The sequence below is a fragment of the Ischnura elegans genome, chromosome 11, assembly GCF_921293095.1.
Source record: "Ischnura elegans chromosome 11, ioIscEleg1.1, whole genome shotgun sequence".
Taxonomy (NCBI): domain Eukaryota; kingdom Metazoa; phylum Arthropoda; class Insecta; order Odonata; family Coenagrionidae; genus Ischnura; species Ischnura elegans.
The window spans coordinates 72101769-72118427 of NC_060256.1; the positions used below are offsets into that span (position 1 = coordinate 72101769).

At 36.3% G+C, this 16659-nt stretch overlaps 1 protein-coding gene across 1 annotated transcript in view; it reads right to left on the reverse strand.

Moving 5' to 3' along the window:
• Positions 1-419: 419 nt before the first annotated feature.
• The window catches only part of LOC124168506 (BTB/POZ domain-containing protein KCTD3), a 34771-nt gene continuing 18531 nt past the window's right edge, over positions 420-16659 (reverse strand). Inside the window, exons 8-12 of the mRNA XM_046546828.1 lie at positions 5835-5974; positions 4256-4442; positions 1791-1887; positions 1516-1697; positions 420-1175 (exon numbers count right to left, since the gene is read on the reverse strand). Coding sequence (XP_046402784.1) covers positions 832-1175; positions 1516-1697; positions 1791-1887; positions 4256-4442; positions 5835-5974 — 950 coding nt within the window. The 3' untranslated portion in view covers positions 420-831. The remainder of the gene's footprint in view (positions 1176-1515; positions 1698-1790; positions 1888-4255; positions 4443-5834; positions 5975-16659) is intronic.

Below are 16659 nucleotides of genomic sequence, written 5' to 3' on the forward strand. Positions count from 1 at the left end.
TGCCCAATGCAAAAGGCTTAAAAAGTAATGAACAAAAGTGATCTAAAATATAGCTTGTACGTTTGACAGAACGATAATACATACACTGAAAAATAATTTCTAAGAGTCCAGAACAAAAGATTATTTTCCTTAACTATCGAATACCCTTTACAAAACATACACAACTTAAAAACATTTCCTGATGTTTTATCCCTAAAATTCTTATGAAAATGCCAATCATAAAGGCCATTTTACACAGTACACGGAATTGCACAATCTGACGTACGTGCGAAGGCACAATCAAAATTGCGTTGTGTAAAGCGGTGAATTGCTAGAACACATGCGAAAATGCTTGGATGCGAGACGGCAAAATAGCCCCTGTTCTAGTTTCGTTCATGCATTCGCGAAATTCCGCGCCATTTTAGAAATCAATGCAGCTCTAACCTGTGCAATTCCGTGCCCTGTGTAAAATGGCCTTAAGATTTCATTACAATGAGACAAAAACCAACGCCTTGATGACAGAGGAGAGTTGGCACGTACGAATTTCTGTTCCCTAACACGTACAAAAATTTTTAGAAGCAAATAATGTTGGGCATAAAAGACTACAAAAGTGGAGTGATGAAAATATAATCTACTTTCACTTCTGGCCATACAAAACTGGATTCATCTAGCTTTCACAAGAGTATAAAAAACTTCAAAACCACATGACAGCAGGCCACAATGCAAAGGGTTTTAATTCAAAATATTTGTTCCACTGACCTTGTTTCCTATAAAAAATCATATTTTCACTTGGTTTTCTCACTAGTTTAAGTCATATCTGAAACAGTCAAACCAGCTTTCGAGTGGCAAGACTCAGACATTGGAAGACGAGGGTGTCAATGAGGACTGTGAGTTCCCAATTAAGCCTCGCCTCGGCTGATCAGAGTTGCTCGCAGCCAAAGGTCCACCTGATGCTCCTGAGGCTGCTGCCTCCAAGGAAGACTGTGCCAGGAAAGCAACGTTAGCCGCTTTGAGCCGAGGTGGGGCAGGGCCTGCAGGAGATGGATGGCTCCCGACAGCACCTGAAGCAGCGGCAGCAGCCACGATTGCTGAAGGACATGGTGAGATGCAAGGGGTTGAGCAATGGCTATTGCTGAGGTCAAAGAGGTCCAAGAGCCTCAGCAATTCCTCAGGAGTGGGCCCACCAAGCATGCGTACTGTTGGTTTCGTGGACGCAAAGTAGGAAAGTAGGAAAGTTTTAAAAAGAGAATATGACAAACATAAGATAACATAGACATAATAAGGTGATAAATATGTCTGGAAAGTCTTACTGTCACTTTACCATCCTAAGGTAAAAATGACAACGCATGCACAAAAATGCAGATTGAACAAATCTCAAATGACTATCGTCAAGAGAAGGCATGACAGCAATTACATAATTACTTACTGAAAATGATAATTACGTATTTATTATATGCAGCTGGTACTGGTAGTATCTAAGGGCTTGGTGTATTACGATATCAATAAATAGAAAATTAAATACGGTAATTGTCTTACATGGTTCGCCTTTAGATGATAGGTCAAGGGCCGTGGTAAGATCCCACATTTGGATAGCCCCACTGGAATGACCGGTGAATATAAATCGCCGGGGTCGTGAGCCCATTCGACTAGATCCTTCACATTCATGAACACAAAATGATGTGATGGTCGTTCCATCCACAGCCCTTATCACACAAACCCTGGCAAGATAGAGCAAAGAAATCATTGAACCTAAGAATTCTCGAAAAAATTAAATCACAAAAAAATTAATACACACTTCAATTAATTCGTACCTTTTTCCATTAGACGCTAGCCTGACAAATAATTGATCAGTCTCAGGAACTACTTTTTGAACGAACACCTGCTCATCATCTTGTTCTCCATATGGACCTGAAATGCAAAATAATAAACAACTACCTATTAGCAATAGTTGAATTATTAAAAATCACAATGCTTCTTCAAAAGATATAGAAAAATTGTGCTACAAAAACTAATGAGAAAATATTGTCTTCCTTCATCACTATTCACACCTTCCAATTTCCTTTCCTTTCATATCTAATGATGTGTTCTGCCAAACCAAAAACAGAAGAACAATAGAATTGCTTCCTATTTTGAATTCAACTAGAAAGCAATGATTGGCTAAACCTGATCGCTATTTCATCAACATGCCTCAGGAATGACAAGTAAAGAAAAGTGTAACTAGTAACTAGACTTAAAGTGAAAAATAATCCATCAGCAGTAGCAAAGCTGGGGGTTGATACAGGAGCCTGAGAATGTGCAAGTTTGTTTCATTATAACATAATTATGCATATAAGCTTGAAAATCCAATATAACATTTACGAGAAAGCAAAGGGAAGAACAAAATACAGGCTAAATTTCCAAGCCATGAATGGGGTGGTCTCATACAATTTAAATAGTTAATTTTTTATATGTATCGATAATTTAGTTAAAATTATTAACGTAATCAAAATATGACTACATGATACTCAATATTCTTGTTGCTACATAGCTCCAAAGTCCACGAAAATTAATAAATTCTTTCATGCTACAAGAACGCCCAGTGACGTTAGAATAAGGGATGGTCGGATCGGATACTTTGGATCCAAATATCCGTGGATATTGCCTTTCATTGGATACATCGTATCCAAAGTCACGGAAAACATCGGATCTGAATCCGAAATTTTAAATTATAGCTTCATGGAATGCACACCCCAATAGAGAGCAAAGAGTTCCTATTCTCTCTTCGAATGCGCTGTCGCTCTACAACGCTTGTCCTATTCATGAACCATTTTCTGCAAGCAGATTGGCTCCATGGCAATAAAAAACAGCAACAACGATAACAAACAGCTACAATGATACTATTTCATAACTTGAAGGGTGTGTGAAAAACAGTTGTGAATAGTTTTAAAGATGTTACAACATACGTATTGTGCAATGGCTGACTGCGACTTCATAAAGGTGCATTCTGGGAATATTCTAAAGGTAGATTAATTCATGGTCGCGTATTTCTTCTCCGGCAATGAAGATTTCTCAGCGCAGAGTTGAGAAGCCACAAATTTGAAATGTAACATAAATTAACTCAACTATCTTGTTCGCTAGTAATCTAGAGCTTGGAGAATAAATTGTACAGAGAAAAAGGTACTAACAATAAGAGATACATAGGTTTTTCTAAAACTGGGATAAATAGTCTACTGGCACCACATGTTGTTTACTGGACTCTGATGTCACGCTCAGCAAACTTGGCAAAGGGTCGTTTGGAGCGCAAGATTGCTATACAATTTTCAAAGTGGAATTTTACGAATAATACGCAGGTTAGAGAAGAACTGCTTTCATTCTAATTGTGGAGGATATATTTTTAATCGCATATTCATCCATTTTCAGTGGAATTCCCAATTGCACTCAAAAGTTTTACACCAGTGGTGAGGTGCTGGACTGACTATCATCATGCAACAGTATTTTCTGCCATCCTTTACTTCCCCTCCCTCACAAATCACCCCGAGAAGCAGTGGCCACTAAATGGGTCACCACTTCTCAGCAACACCTTGGCCTTGAGGATGGGCCTCATGCATTTCATTGTTGTTAACAAACAAACACTCTTGTGAGTAATTTATCCACTCAATGAAAGGTTCTCTCACACGAAATAAATGAACAGGAACTCTCATGATGTCACCTAATCATGAAAAGTAGGAGGTAACTTTAGCATAATGAAGATAAACTACCTTTGTAAATTAACTATTATTACCATTTTAACTTGTTAAACTAGATACCCCAAGGAGGGAGGGTGGTATGGCCCCCTTATTCCCCCTCTGGATCCACCACTGACCTACAGTATATTTAATTTCTCAGTGGGAACATGAATTGATTTTAGCCAACTGATGTTATGTAAGTTGGATAATTAAGTCCCTGGAGATACAGTGGTGATAGCCTAGTGGGTAGAATGCTTGACTGCTAATCGAAGGGTCCCTCGTTCAAAACCTAGGTGAAACCTTCAGATATCCCCAAAATATATCCTCCAAGCACTAGGTGGCCCATAGAAAGGAACTAACCTTACTACCCTGAATGAGCAATATTGCCAAGTTTCCGATGAACTCCAAACCAACCTTCAGGTTGTATCACTGAGTGAATGATACTAGAATAAGCACTTTAATTGCTTTAGCTCCATCATAATGCATGAAATGGCAATACCAAACAATAAAATTATCAACAGTTGCATATCTATTCAATTTATAAAAAAAATTCTAAAAATTTACGAACTTACCACAGTCATTTCCAGCTGCATAACTAATATTAGGCTCCACCTCATCTAGTGAGACTATTTTGAAAGAAGCAACAGGAGTTGACCCAGGCTGTGTGGAAATCATTCCTCTAAATCTTGTAACACTCCAGGTGCGAACATGACTATATTCACTGCATACAGAAACCAGGAACTTTTCAGAAAGGGTAACCTGAATGAAAATAAATGTATAATTTTTAACAATGCATAGGCACCAAATACACAGAGCAAGAGCAGTATTAATTAAGTAAGAAATAAAAAGAGATAGATTCACATTGCACATTCTGAAAATATGCATCCACACAGTGGCGCAGCGAGGGGGGGTTTTGGGGGATAAAACCCCCCCCCAGAGCTCAGAGAAATTTTTAAGTTTAATCCATTTTACTTATTTGGATCAGAATTACTTATAGAATAGTTAGCATTAATCAAATATCCCTCAGGAAGCCGTAAAACTCGCCATTTTGAACCATTATTCTTCAAAATTTTCTGGAGGAGGGCCCCCACAACTCCTGCTTACCCTTGTGGGTATGCAATACCCCCACACCCGAAAGTATTAGTTGCGCCTAAAACCCCCCCTAGCCTTAATTCCTGGCTGCGCCCCTGCATCCACGTGAGTTGAAATCTAACAAATATGGCAAATTGAAACACACTCGGCAGCTGCTTAGGTGCTTTGTCTTCACCACCTCAAGCATGGTGATTCAGCTTCGGTTAGTTCAGTAATATTATGGAATATTATGTGATTTAGCACAATTAAATACATACACCACAAAGTATATGTAGGCCTTGATATTGTAGTGATAGGCCATGAAATTATTTTACTATGATATCCAGAGATTTGAAGTCACAATATGTTCAACCATTCTGAGTAATTCAATTACGCCTGCTACAGTGAAAAATGTTTATACATCCAAACACCATGACCAATTAATTAATCCACTATGTATTTCGATTTTTTAAAAATTTGCTTTTCAAGAAAAAGTGAAAAAAAATTATTGAGCCAAAATACTAGCTTTATAGAAAGAGTACATTTCAAAAGTTTTGTGAGAATGGTTATGGATTTAGCTTAATAATAATTAGGACAAATTATTGCCATAATCGGATAATTATTAAAACAACTACATGATATACTCATACGTTTCAATTAAGTGATTACCATAGATTTCTTAATTCACATCCAACATGTGGGCTTAATATGTATGTGCATATCCACAAATATCAAAGAAGCAAGCTATTGTGGGATGATATTCACACTTGGTGGCCAGCTAACCAGCTAAGAATGATTAGTTGTCAAATATAGCTGTACTTTTTGCTACGTTTCTGATTATTCTGCCAGAAGGCGGACTCCCCAAAATTTTCTCAATTATAATAATTGGCAGGTCAACTAATAATGGCTGAGTATGGTGCAAGTTTAACAGGGCTCTACTAACAATACATAGGGATTCATCAATTCTTTTATCCGGAAATAGGCTGGTTAACTTGGAGGAATCTAGAAAAAAAATGATTAAAAAGACGAAATTATTACTCGAGGATATAGATATTATAACTATCAAAGGAAGACAATTACCTTGGTTACTGGACTCTGATGTACTGTGAAAGTCTGGAATAGTTGTGGAGCATGGCCAACAGTCTCAGGGTGCTGAACTATAACACGCACAGTGCCTGAACTTGTTCCATAGGCTATTTCAATCCAGTTCCCACACAGGCCTTAGCACAAAGAGTTTAAAAAATGCATTGCAAAGAAATATCTCAACCACAAAATAAAAATATATCTTACTTAAAATTTTGTTTCTTATATGTACTTCATGACTCAACTTTAGCAGAGCTCTGCAAATACACCAATGTCCACTTTATATTCAAAATCATATCACCAAAAGGTAACTGATACATAACTATGAAGAAAAAAATAATATTGGTACATTTATAAATAAATTATAATAAGTTAAAAAAATTGAATGTTAACATGACATAATTTCATGCATAAAGCACAGATTAATTACCTATATTCAAAGTATAAGGAAGACAAGCTCCAGCTTTTAACCATCCCACTTACTCTATTAATTTCATAGCCTAATTAGGAAAAGATGAAAAATTCTAGATGCATACCATAATATTCTTGATAGTGGGAAATTCTTATGATGCTTAACTTGAATAAATGGCAGTAGATTATGAAAACAGTGATTTTCTCATCGGCTTAAGTGATAATCTTATAAGTTTGTTCCTGCTATTTCTCTGACCCAATTCATGAAGAAGATTATAAAACAGGATTTCAATGCTATCATTATTTAGAAATAGACCTATATGCAAAAGATGTGCAAATGACCCTGTTGTCTACGCACCCCTAAAAACGCAAAAGACAATGAAAAACAAGAAAAATGTTGAAATGACATTAACACAAGCCAATGGAGACAAATGCATATTGGCGAAAGTCACCATGATGCCTAATATTTCACACATATCCTTATTAGATAAAAAAATTAGCCTTTTTAGGACATGTCAGCATGTTGCATTATCCATATCAAACTTCCTTCATCTATTCACCAACCCCTTCTCTCTTCTTCTTTGCTGCTTTTCCTAAAGACAACAAGCATTAAGAGGAATAGGGTCAAAAGATGCAAAGTGAGCATGCGATTGAATTGAAGGTCAAAACATCTAAAAATATGATTATCATTGGACCATCTTGTCTTTCACGTTTTTCCATTGCTGCTCCCACAATTACCACTGCTTCATAATCTGCACTCTTCTATATTTACACAACCATAAGGATTGAGGCCTAATGTGATTCAAAAATTAATAGGAGGCCTTTCTCCTCATGATATGAGAAACATTAACAAAGAATTGCTAGAATGATATTCAATAAGCATAGGGACTTGACATATTGCTAATCTCACACACCAAAATTAGAATTGAAACACACTTTTTCAATAGGTAACATTAATCACTCCACAGTCTCAGATGAAAATAAGGATTGGATTGATTGCATCAGGGTTGTACACAAGGTGGACTCAGGTGACCGGGCTCTACCACCTCCCAAAATGAGGAAAATACAGAAAAAAATACAAACCGCAGTCTGCATTAGTCTAAATATTCATGCACAAGAGCATAATTGCACAGCAAAATGGTATTTCATTATGTTAATTATACACACCTATTATTTTAATGTAAAATACCACAAGATGTCCCAGTTTCAAATGAGTTAACTTAATCTTACACTAATCTTGCCCCTCCTTAGTAATGTTGACCAATCATTCTAAGTTATAAGCCACTACATATTAAGAATGCTTAAGAAGAGAGAGTCACCCATATGGCCGCTATTGCTCTACTACATAAGGTATGTTTTTTATTCTGGAAAAATAAAATTATGCACAATTTTATGTAAAAAAATTTAATGAAAATTTAAACTTTCCTACCATGTGGCACTTCGGTTTACCCATAATAAATAGGTATGTAAATGCAATAGGCTAAAATTCCTGGTGTGCGAGTGCACTACGTAATTGCTTTCGGCCAGCGGTCTTCAACCTTTTACAATGCAAGGGCCAAAAATCGATTTTACATTGTCCGGAGGGTCTCAATGCTTCACGTCACCTTACCTCCACATCAATAAAATTTAAAAAAATATAATTTCATCATGCAATAGTCTTAATTGGTTAAAAAATTCAAACAATCACTGCGATTTTAGACACTGTTTATTTTTGATGAGTGTGTCAATATATATATTTATGGTGAGATACAATATTTTCTTAAGCCTCTAGGGGCTGCAAGAAATGAGTCGGCGGGCAGCAGACCCTTGCTCTAGGCCATCTTGCGGATGCAGAAATTCAAAAGTTTAGAAACATAAAAAAATGAGGGTTTTATCTCCAAATGGGTATTGCACAGAGAGATACAAATTTTTCTCTCAATTAAATGGAAGGACGCCATCCAAATTTTTAAATATCTATTCATAATAGAATGAAGTATTTTACACAATGATGAAAACATACATATATGTATTTTTTTATAAAAAATTAATTTAAAATTATAAACAAAGAAACAAATGATTGTTACAAATTATATTGGTTAATTTTAGGATTTAAATAGTATGTAGTAAACAAATAAGTCCTGAAACATGTGTTTACCTTGATTCCTTATCAAAAATGATACATCATGAAGTTCATGTTTGCAAAAGAAACACCACTTAGAAAAAAAAAACACCTTTTCAATGATTTCCACAAAATGTTTTGTGAGGTTGTTTTTTGAAGAGGTAAACATGTATACCAAATTTTAGCAAAATTGAGAACCAAAATTTTTTCAAGATATTATAAATCAATTGAATCCATTTCATACAATTTCATATTAATTACTGATGCAATTTTTTGAGCGAGTGTTGTCTTTCTCAAATTCTTCATCTTGGAAGAAACTGAAACGCCACTTTCACAATCAATAATTATAGAAGAAAACAAGTGAATTTAGACTTATTACCTGGCCAAATATAATTTTTATTTTTAGTTTAAAAATTTTTCCCATAACATACCTACTGGGGGAATATAAAATAATTGAAATAAAAAACTACATATCTACATAATATTTAACAGTAACTCATAATGTATATAAAGAAACATTTAAGAAATTAAATTTTAAACTCACAACTTCAGGCTTAACTGAATGAAAACTTTCCATTGTGTAGAATAAAATATTAAAACTTATATTTTCCATACTTAAATTTTTTCTTGTGAGTTGCTTTAGCTGCCCCTTAGAAATACAAAGAGTAGGCTTAGAGTACAAGTCTATGGACATGATAATCATTCCTGACATCTTAAATATGAGCTACAGCTTCCATGATCCACTATCACTATTTGTCATTTGTGTGACTGCGAAAGAAATTTAACAAATTTTATTCAAAAGATAAACTCATTAAAAATTTGCAAATTGGATTTAAAGATAACTCCTGTAACAATATATGATATCATTGCAAATGAAAATCTCAGGTGGAAATCTGGGAGGAATCCACTCGAAGCCTACCGTAAGAGTCCCTAAAAGTTAGTTTTCAGATTGAATAAATAGAATGCTCGTATTAATAGCACAGAAAAAAGCTTAGTATTTTGTTCTTAAATGCCTCTGATTGAGATCAGATTATAATCCAGGGTTCCCACTCTATCTAAATTATAAAATTCACAGTTTTTTCCAGGTTTTCACGGTCTAAATATCATCAAATTCACGGTCTGTTGATAAGGCATTTTAGGCAGAAATATTGATGACGTAACAATCACCGCCCACACGTTAACTAAAAATTTATCAACCGCAACAGGCACCGTGAATTCAAACATAGCAATGAAAGTGCTATTTCTCAAGACGTCACCAATCGATATCAAAATTTAGGTGAAGCTTAAGGTTGTGAGTGGCAAAATGGAGGGAGCAGTGAGGTAGGGAAGTAAAGAAGTGTCTGATTTTTCGCCAGGGTTAATGAACACTTTGTTTGCCGGTCTTCCAATCACAGGCTCAAGATCAATGTGTCGTCATGGCACAAGGCACCAATAATTGCACTTCGAATATACGTGAGGAGATAAATGTGGCTTGGCCTTGAAACATGATTTTAATATCTTTTTTTCTTTTGATCTGTCAATTGTAATTCTTTTTCTAAAAGTTTGAGAGATTTTTAAGGTTTTATGATGAAATTCACGGCTATTTCCAGATTTTTTCACGGTAGACGAAATTCACAGCTTATTCACGGTTTTAAGGTTTTCACGGTTGAGTGGGAACCCTGATAATCCACAGGAAAAGCAATTTAGGGCACATTGAAAAACAGGAAATAAGCTCCAAATAACCAGACTCTTGAGATAGGCATTTAGTTTTCCAGAAATCTATGAATTACAGAGGGGAAATTGAAGGCTAGAGCATACTCCACCACAGTGCATCCACCAAGCATTCAATTTGCACATAGATGCAGTGTGGGCTGCCCTAGCTGGGTAGTCGTGGGTTCAGGCAATGAACATCACTTCAATGTCTGAAAACATAATAATTACCTTTCTCAAAAATTCAATCTCATGATCACCCGAAACTTTTCTTATCTGTATTATTTTTAAGTAATTTTACTTTGTAGAACTACTTCTAAATTTTTCTATGCTCTATTTTGTAATCTACACATTTCCACCTTAAGATAAAAATGCAATGTTAAGAAAATTTAAACTTAAATTTTCTACCATAGAGTGCTTTGACTCCTCCATTATAAAAAGCAACAGTAGGATAGAAATAAAAATCAATGAATTTAACAATTATTACAGACCATTCTAATATTAGCCATAGCTTCCTAGTCTGTTTGCTACTATTAATGCTACTACAATTGCTTCTATAAATAATAACTCCTAAAATTATATTTATATTTGTCACATCCACTCGGCATATTTCCACTTCTGGGAAAAACAATTTAAGCACTTTGAATAAATACAAATGCCTTAGTGGCAATAAATTTAGGGCCACAAACAACGGAAATGAGTGCTCATAATAATTTTTAGACAATATTACTCTAATTATTTTTTTTGCAAAACGAGTGCACACTTAAATGTGTTCATGTATGCACTGCCCCAGCAGATTATACCATAAGAAATTTTAGAATGAACAAGAGCACAAAAAAGGTTTTTTTAACTGGAAGTGGATATTTGTTTCGTAGGTAGTCAAATTGGGACAAGGCACTTCTAAGGCATTTGTTTACAGTAAGTAAATATTTATATCAGCGTAGATTACTGTCCAAAATTACTCCCAAGTATTTCATTTCATTCACTCTATCAATAACTGGACATTTACAGTCATAATTGAAACAATTTGTATAATGAAATATAAGTTTATAATTAAAAATACTTGTATTACATATGTCATAGCACATAAACTTCGTCTTTTCACTTAACTCTAACCCATTAAAATCAAACCATTTTCGCAAGAAACGTAGATCCTCTTTAACAAATGTTTCAGCACAACTCCAATTGGGAGCTGAGTAGCACAGTGCTATACCATCAGCAAAGGCTGTGAGTTCACCGTTGAATTTATTTTCACATAAATAGTTTACGTAAATAAAAAACAGAATAGGTCCTAAAACAGAGCCCTGTGGTACTCCCATCTCAATTGTAACATATTCACTAAAACAATTACCGTATAAGCTTGTGTAAGAGGCGCACACGTGTAAGAGGCGCACCCCTATTTTGAGGAAGGAAGCTATAAAAAAAAAATTTACGGTATTTTTTTTTATCCTATCGCGCGGTGTTGCAGGCGTATGCCTGGAATTTCGACAGTTATCGAAATTTCCTCTTTCAGTACTATTTGAAAGAGGAAATTTTGATAACTGCGGCGGTAACAGCGGCATAAGAGGGCGTAGAAAGAGTTCCGATCCTCTCTTCGCATACGTCATCGCTCTACGTTGCTTGTCCTACTCACGAACAATTTTGTTTACAGCTCTCGCAGGAGTATTGCAATAGAATTGCAGCCGTGGAAAATTTAGAGGCAAAACACGACAGGCAAATGGCATGAGCTTTCCCAAGAGATTGGACAACAATCGGGGCAATCTCAGCGCCTTAGGATAATAACCACGTCGTAGATTTAAAGCCCCGTGCACACACACCTATTTTGGACGGCCGGTAAAATATCGGCCGTCCACATTCCAATAGGGAACAATGGGAGAGCATTGGAGCTTGCACAAGTACCGAACACGCGCCGGCACCGGCTAAATGCCGGTTAGCTGCCGGCCATTGTCACTGTGGATCGCCGTCGCCGGCTCAAAAACATAGCAACTTATCGTTTGACCGGTAAAAATCCGGCGTGTGTGCAAGCATCGCTTCGCCGGTAAAATATCGGCCGATATTTTACCGGCCGTCCAAATTCGGTGTGTGTGCAAGGGGCCGTTTTTTTCCTTTCCGGGACTCCATAGGAAAATAGGAAATTATCAAGTCACAGGGGATCAGTGGAAACGCGTTTCATCCCTACCCCATCTCACCAACCTACCTTTTTCGGTCTACCAGGTTCAATTCTCCGAGTTTCTGGAGGTCAAATGCTAGGTGAGTCACCTTCTGAGCTCGAAATATATATCTCGATATCTTTCAGCAATTGTATGACACGCACGAGGTTATAAAAAGAATTAGACCTAACGCGACGTATATCTGACAGCATTTAAGTTTTTTGAGCTCTAATTGATTGACACAAAGATTTATAGCTAAAACAAGGCTACTAATATTCAAATTAGTCCTAACAGCACAATTTCGGAAGAAACAAGCTTAGCATAAGCGCATTCAAACAAGACGAGATGGACTGGAAACTTCAGGCAACGCAAACTGCGCATATCACATTGCTGTGCCTTCGCCTCTTCACTTTAAAGGCAACTACGTAACATGCAAGATCGGACGTATTCTTCCCTTGCTCCTTCGTTCATAGCCTCGTAGCTTGAAATATGGAGCGCGCTCCTTCCCCTCGACCTCTCCTTCAGCGCTATTCCAACAATGAACACACTCGTTCGAATTTTTTAAACCGCAGGTTTTGACACCAATATAATTTTCAGTTGCAAAAATCCTCATATTAGCGTCTGAAGATAATTTTTGAAAAATCAGGTGCTCAGCGTAATGGAAATTGCTCGGCAAGACAGATGTTGACGAATCAGGTATGTCCTTCAAAACTACGCGTTTCTATACGTTTGATCAGCGATTACTATATGCAGTATAAATGCCGCGGGATGCCCACTCGTGGCAGTAAATTTAGCGCGCGCTCCGGAGCGAATCACCCCGCGCGATCTTTTCAATGTTCACCTCTGGGGTACCGACGTGACGGCGCGATGCTTACAAAATATTCAAACAGGAGCATTTTAAATATACGTCACTAAGGGAGAAACTCCCCTACCTGCCGCTTGATTTTGACCCAGGGTTTCAGATGACTGACTCACGCTGTAAACCAAGGCCCCTCAGTTCCCCTTGGACTTGCGACCGGGTAGGGGAGGGGGGGAAGATAAGAAGTTTGTGTAAGAGGCGCACTCCCATTTTCGGCTACAATTTTTGGGAAAAAAGGTGCGCCTCTTACACGCGCTTATACGGTATTTACTTTTACACACTGTGACCTCATCGACAAATAACTTTCGAACTACTTCAGTGATAATGCTCGCATTCCAGCTTTTTCAAGTTTCATTAGCAGTATTTTGTGCGAGAGTGCATCAAATGCCTTGGCTATGTCTAGATATAACCCTATAGTTCTCGAGCTTGAATTGACTGAATTGTATACTTCGGTCACATGCTTCTCTAGCAGGGGTGCCGACTTACAAAAAAATATTGGGGGGGCCCAAACCGGGGACCTTGCCCCGGTTAATTTTATAAGTAGTGAATTTTAAGGTTTTTAAGCATTTTAGAAGAGTCATTTGATCAACATTAGAACCCTGATCACTCGAATCTCGATATCTGGACACTCCGGGGAAAATTGACAAGCCTGACACATTTTTTCCTCACATCTGTTACGAATTTTTGGGGGGGCTCGGGCCCCCTGAGGCTCCTTGGAGTCGGCGCCACTGTTCTCTAGAGCACCTTCAGTTCCCAATTCATGTCTGAATCCGAACTAATTTTCGCTAAAAAATTTGGTCTTGTCTAGGAATTTCAGAAGGCGGCTTTTAAGAAGTTTCTCTAGAATTTTTGCAAATACTGACAAAAGAGATATCGGTCAGTAATTCGTTATTTGTTGTCTGTCCCCTTTTTTATGCACTGGTATAACAACAGCTTTCTTCAAAGGGCTTGGAAATACGCCATTGATAAAACTTAAATTACAAACGTGAGCAAACACAGGAGCAACATCATCAATGATTAATTTCAACATTCTAACATCTATACCATCATGTCTAGGGGACTTATTGCAGGAAAGATTTTTAACTAATTTTACTATTTCAATTGGCACGACTGGTTCTATGAAAAAGGAATTCAACTCACTTTTATTAGCACAGGGGTTTTGAGTACATGCCCCGTTCTCATCATTGTATTTTACTTTTGCACATTCAAAAATTTAGTTGAAGTACTTATTAAATTCAGAGGCTAAATTTTTTAAATCATTAATAACAATTCCATTTAATTCTAACTGCACCATAGAACGATCTCTTTGTTTTCCACCATTAATTCTTTAAGCAAATTCCATAGTAATTTAGTGTTTCTATTTGCCTTTTGAAATTTTGAAATGTAGTAATTACTGGCGGCGTTCCACATATTTTCGCGCAATTTATTTCTACACTTTTGATATTCGTTTTTTAGGCTAACATAGCTTGGATATTTTCTGTGTTTTTTGAAGAGGTATGCCCAATATACCCAATATGTCTTCGGAGATTTCCAGTGAAAATGTCACCTCCAAAGTTTTTGTAAGAGCTGAAGTGAAGGTTAGTGTTGAAAATTAGCCACTGACTTGATTCTAAACTCAATTAATGCCAAAGATGTTAAACAAGAGCAGAGATGTTACAAATAGAAATGCCTTGGACTGCTTACTTCTGAGCAACTACACATCCATGCACTAATTTTAAAATAAATAAAATCTAAAAAAATTAAAATAAATAAAAATCTCAGGCACAAATGGACGTTTATTTGTTCACTTAATGTCAAATGATCCCTATGCGTATCACATCTCATTCAGACAAAATCGAGGTGAAAGATAAAAGGCACTGTCACACCAGACTATGGTTATTATGTACAAGAAATAAAGGGAGTTAATTTGATCAGGGTAAATCATTAGATAAATAAATAATAGATTAATTTTTACTTGGAAAGTGATAAATAAATACCATGTGAACAGTAAAGAGGCAAGTTTGAAGAAGTGCCAAGGAAAATGTAGAAGAGAGATCATGCAAAATTCTAAGTGTTTTCTTTATTATGTACTTTCAAGGCAAAACATAAGACATAAAAAAATAAAGAGTGCTACTTATTGAAACCACAAAATAAATCACAATAATAAATGGGATCGAGATAATGAGAGGCAAGAGAAAGTACGTAGGTACTTCATTTAGATCCACAAAATTACAGAAGTGGAAAAAAGGTTATTTGAACTATAGAAGTAGAAGAGCGGGAGCAGCTAATTGAACATAAGGTTCCAACACCCGAGTGCTAAACTTGGATTACAAGAAAGGCAGATGAAGGCATATGCATACAAATTTTAAACTCATGGTTCAGAGTGTGGTTGTAGATAGAAATGGCAAAAGAAGAAGTCCCAGTTTCATACTTACAGGCAGCTTCCTCATGATCCACATAAAGATATTTTAAATAAAGTCAACTGTAAAAAAGGTGCATGTATAGAAGAAAATGTAGATGGAAACTTTGTGATGAAATGAAAACATTAATACAAGTAAGGGCTGAAGACTAGTGCAGATGTTGCTGTAGCAACCCTGAGATGAGTTGAAGTTATACACAAATCTGTCTTGAACATATTCAGGAACTCATCTTGCATACCACCAAGAGACTAACTACATCAAGAAAAATAGGAGAATAGATATGAAGATATGAAGACCTGAGGAGGGAAAAAGGCAATAAAATACCAATAAATAAATAAAATAATTTCAAAAGAGATAATGAAACACTTGAAGAAACAAGAGTAGGGTATGATAATGCACAGAAAAATTCCATAGCTAAATTCAGAGAACAAAATGGAAATCTTGAAACCTCCTTGAATGAAAATAAAGAAGAGCAAAACTTATCCTAAGAGGAGATTGAGAAAGGAGACAAAATGAAACATTCTGACCTTTCATTAGATGATGCAATGATAACTGTCATACTTGCTGAATGAGAATTGAGGAACCTAAAAACACATGTGCCAACAAATGGTCACTCAAAGCAGGAAATTAATGTAAGGATTTGAGGACTAGATCACAAGCAGAATTCCACACCAACAGGGAAGAGCCCCTTTGAAAAGAAAACAATGCCATGAATCCCTGAGGATATAGTGATGTGCCTGATGTTAGAAATCCTCCATATAGGAATTGGAAAATTATTTCAATGTTCAATTTACACACCCGAATCCAGCCACGAGAAAAGAACACACAAAGTGGTGTGGAGACCTGTCAACATTAAACACATTATTAGCTCATCCGATAAAAATGATTTTTACACATTTGTGATTTTTGGCGTTACAAGTTCATTACTTAGAAATCATTATGGGTCCAAACATATTTTAATAGTACTGATGACATTTAAAAAGGTAAATGAATTTCACAAACTGTAGAGATTGATGAATTGAAGTATTAACACTCGTACAAAGGAGTTAGTGAAATTTGTTCCTTCACTATATTCACCAATTTCTTTCAATGAATTTGCCCTTTCAAGACTTTTCATCCAATTTGAAGATCTTTAGGTAAGTGCAGTCAGGTATGTACCCTGTGAATATTTTTTGGAATTAATTGGAAGTAGAATTCGGCATGGCTGAGACATAAG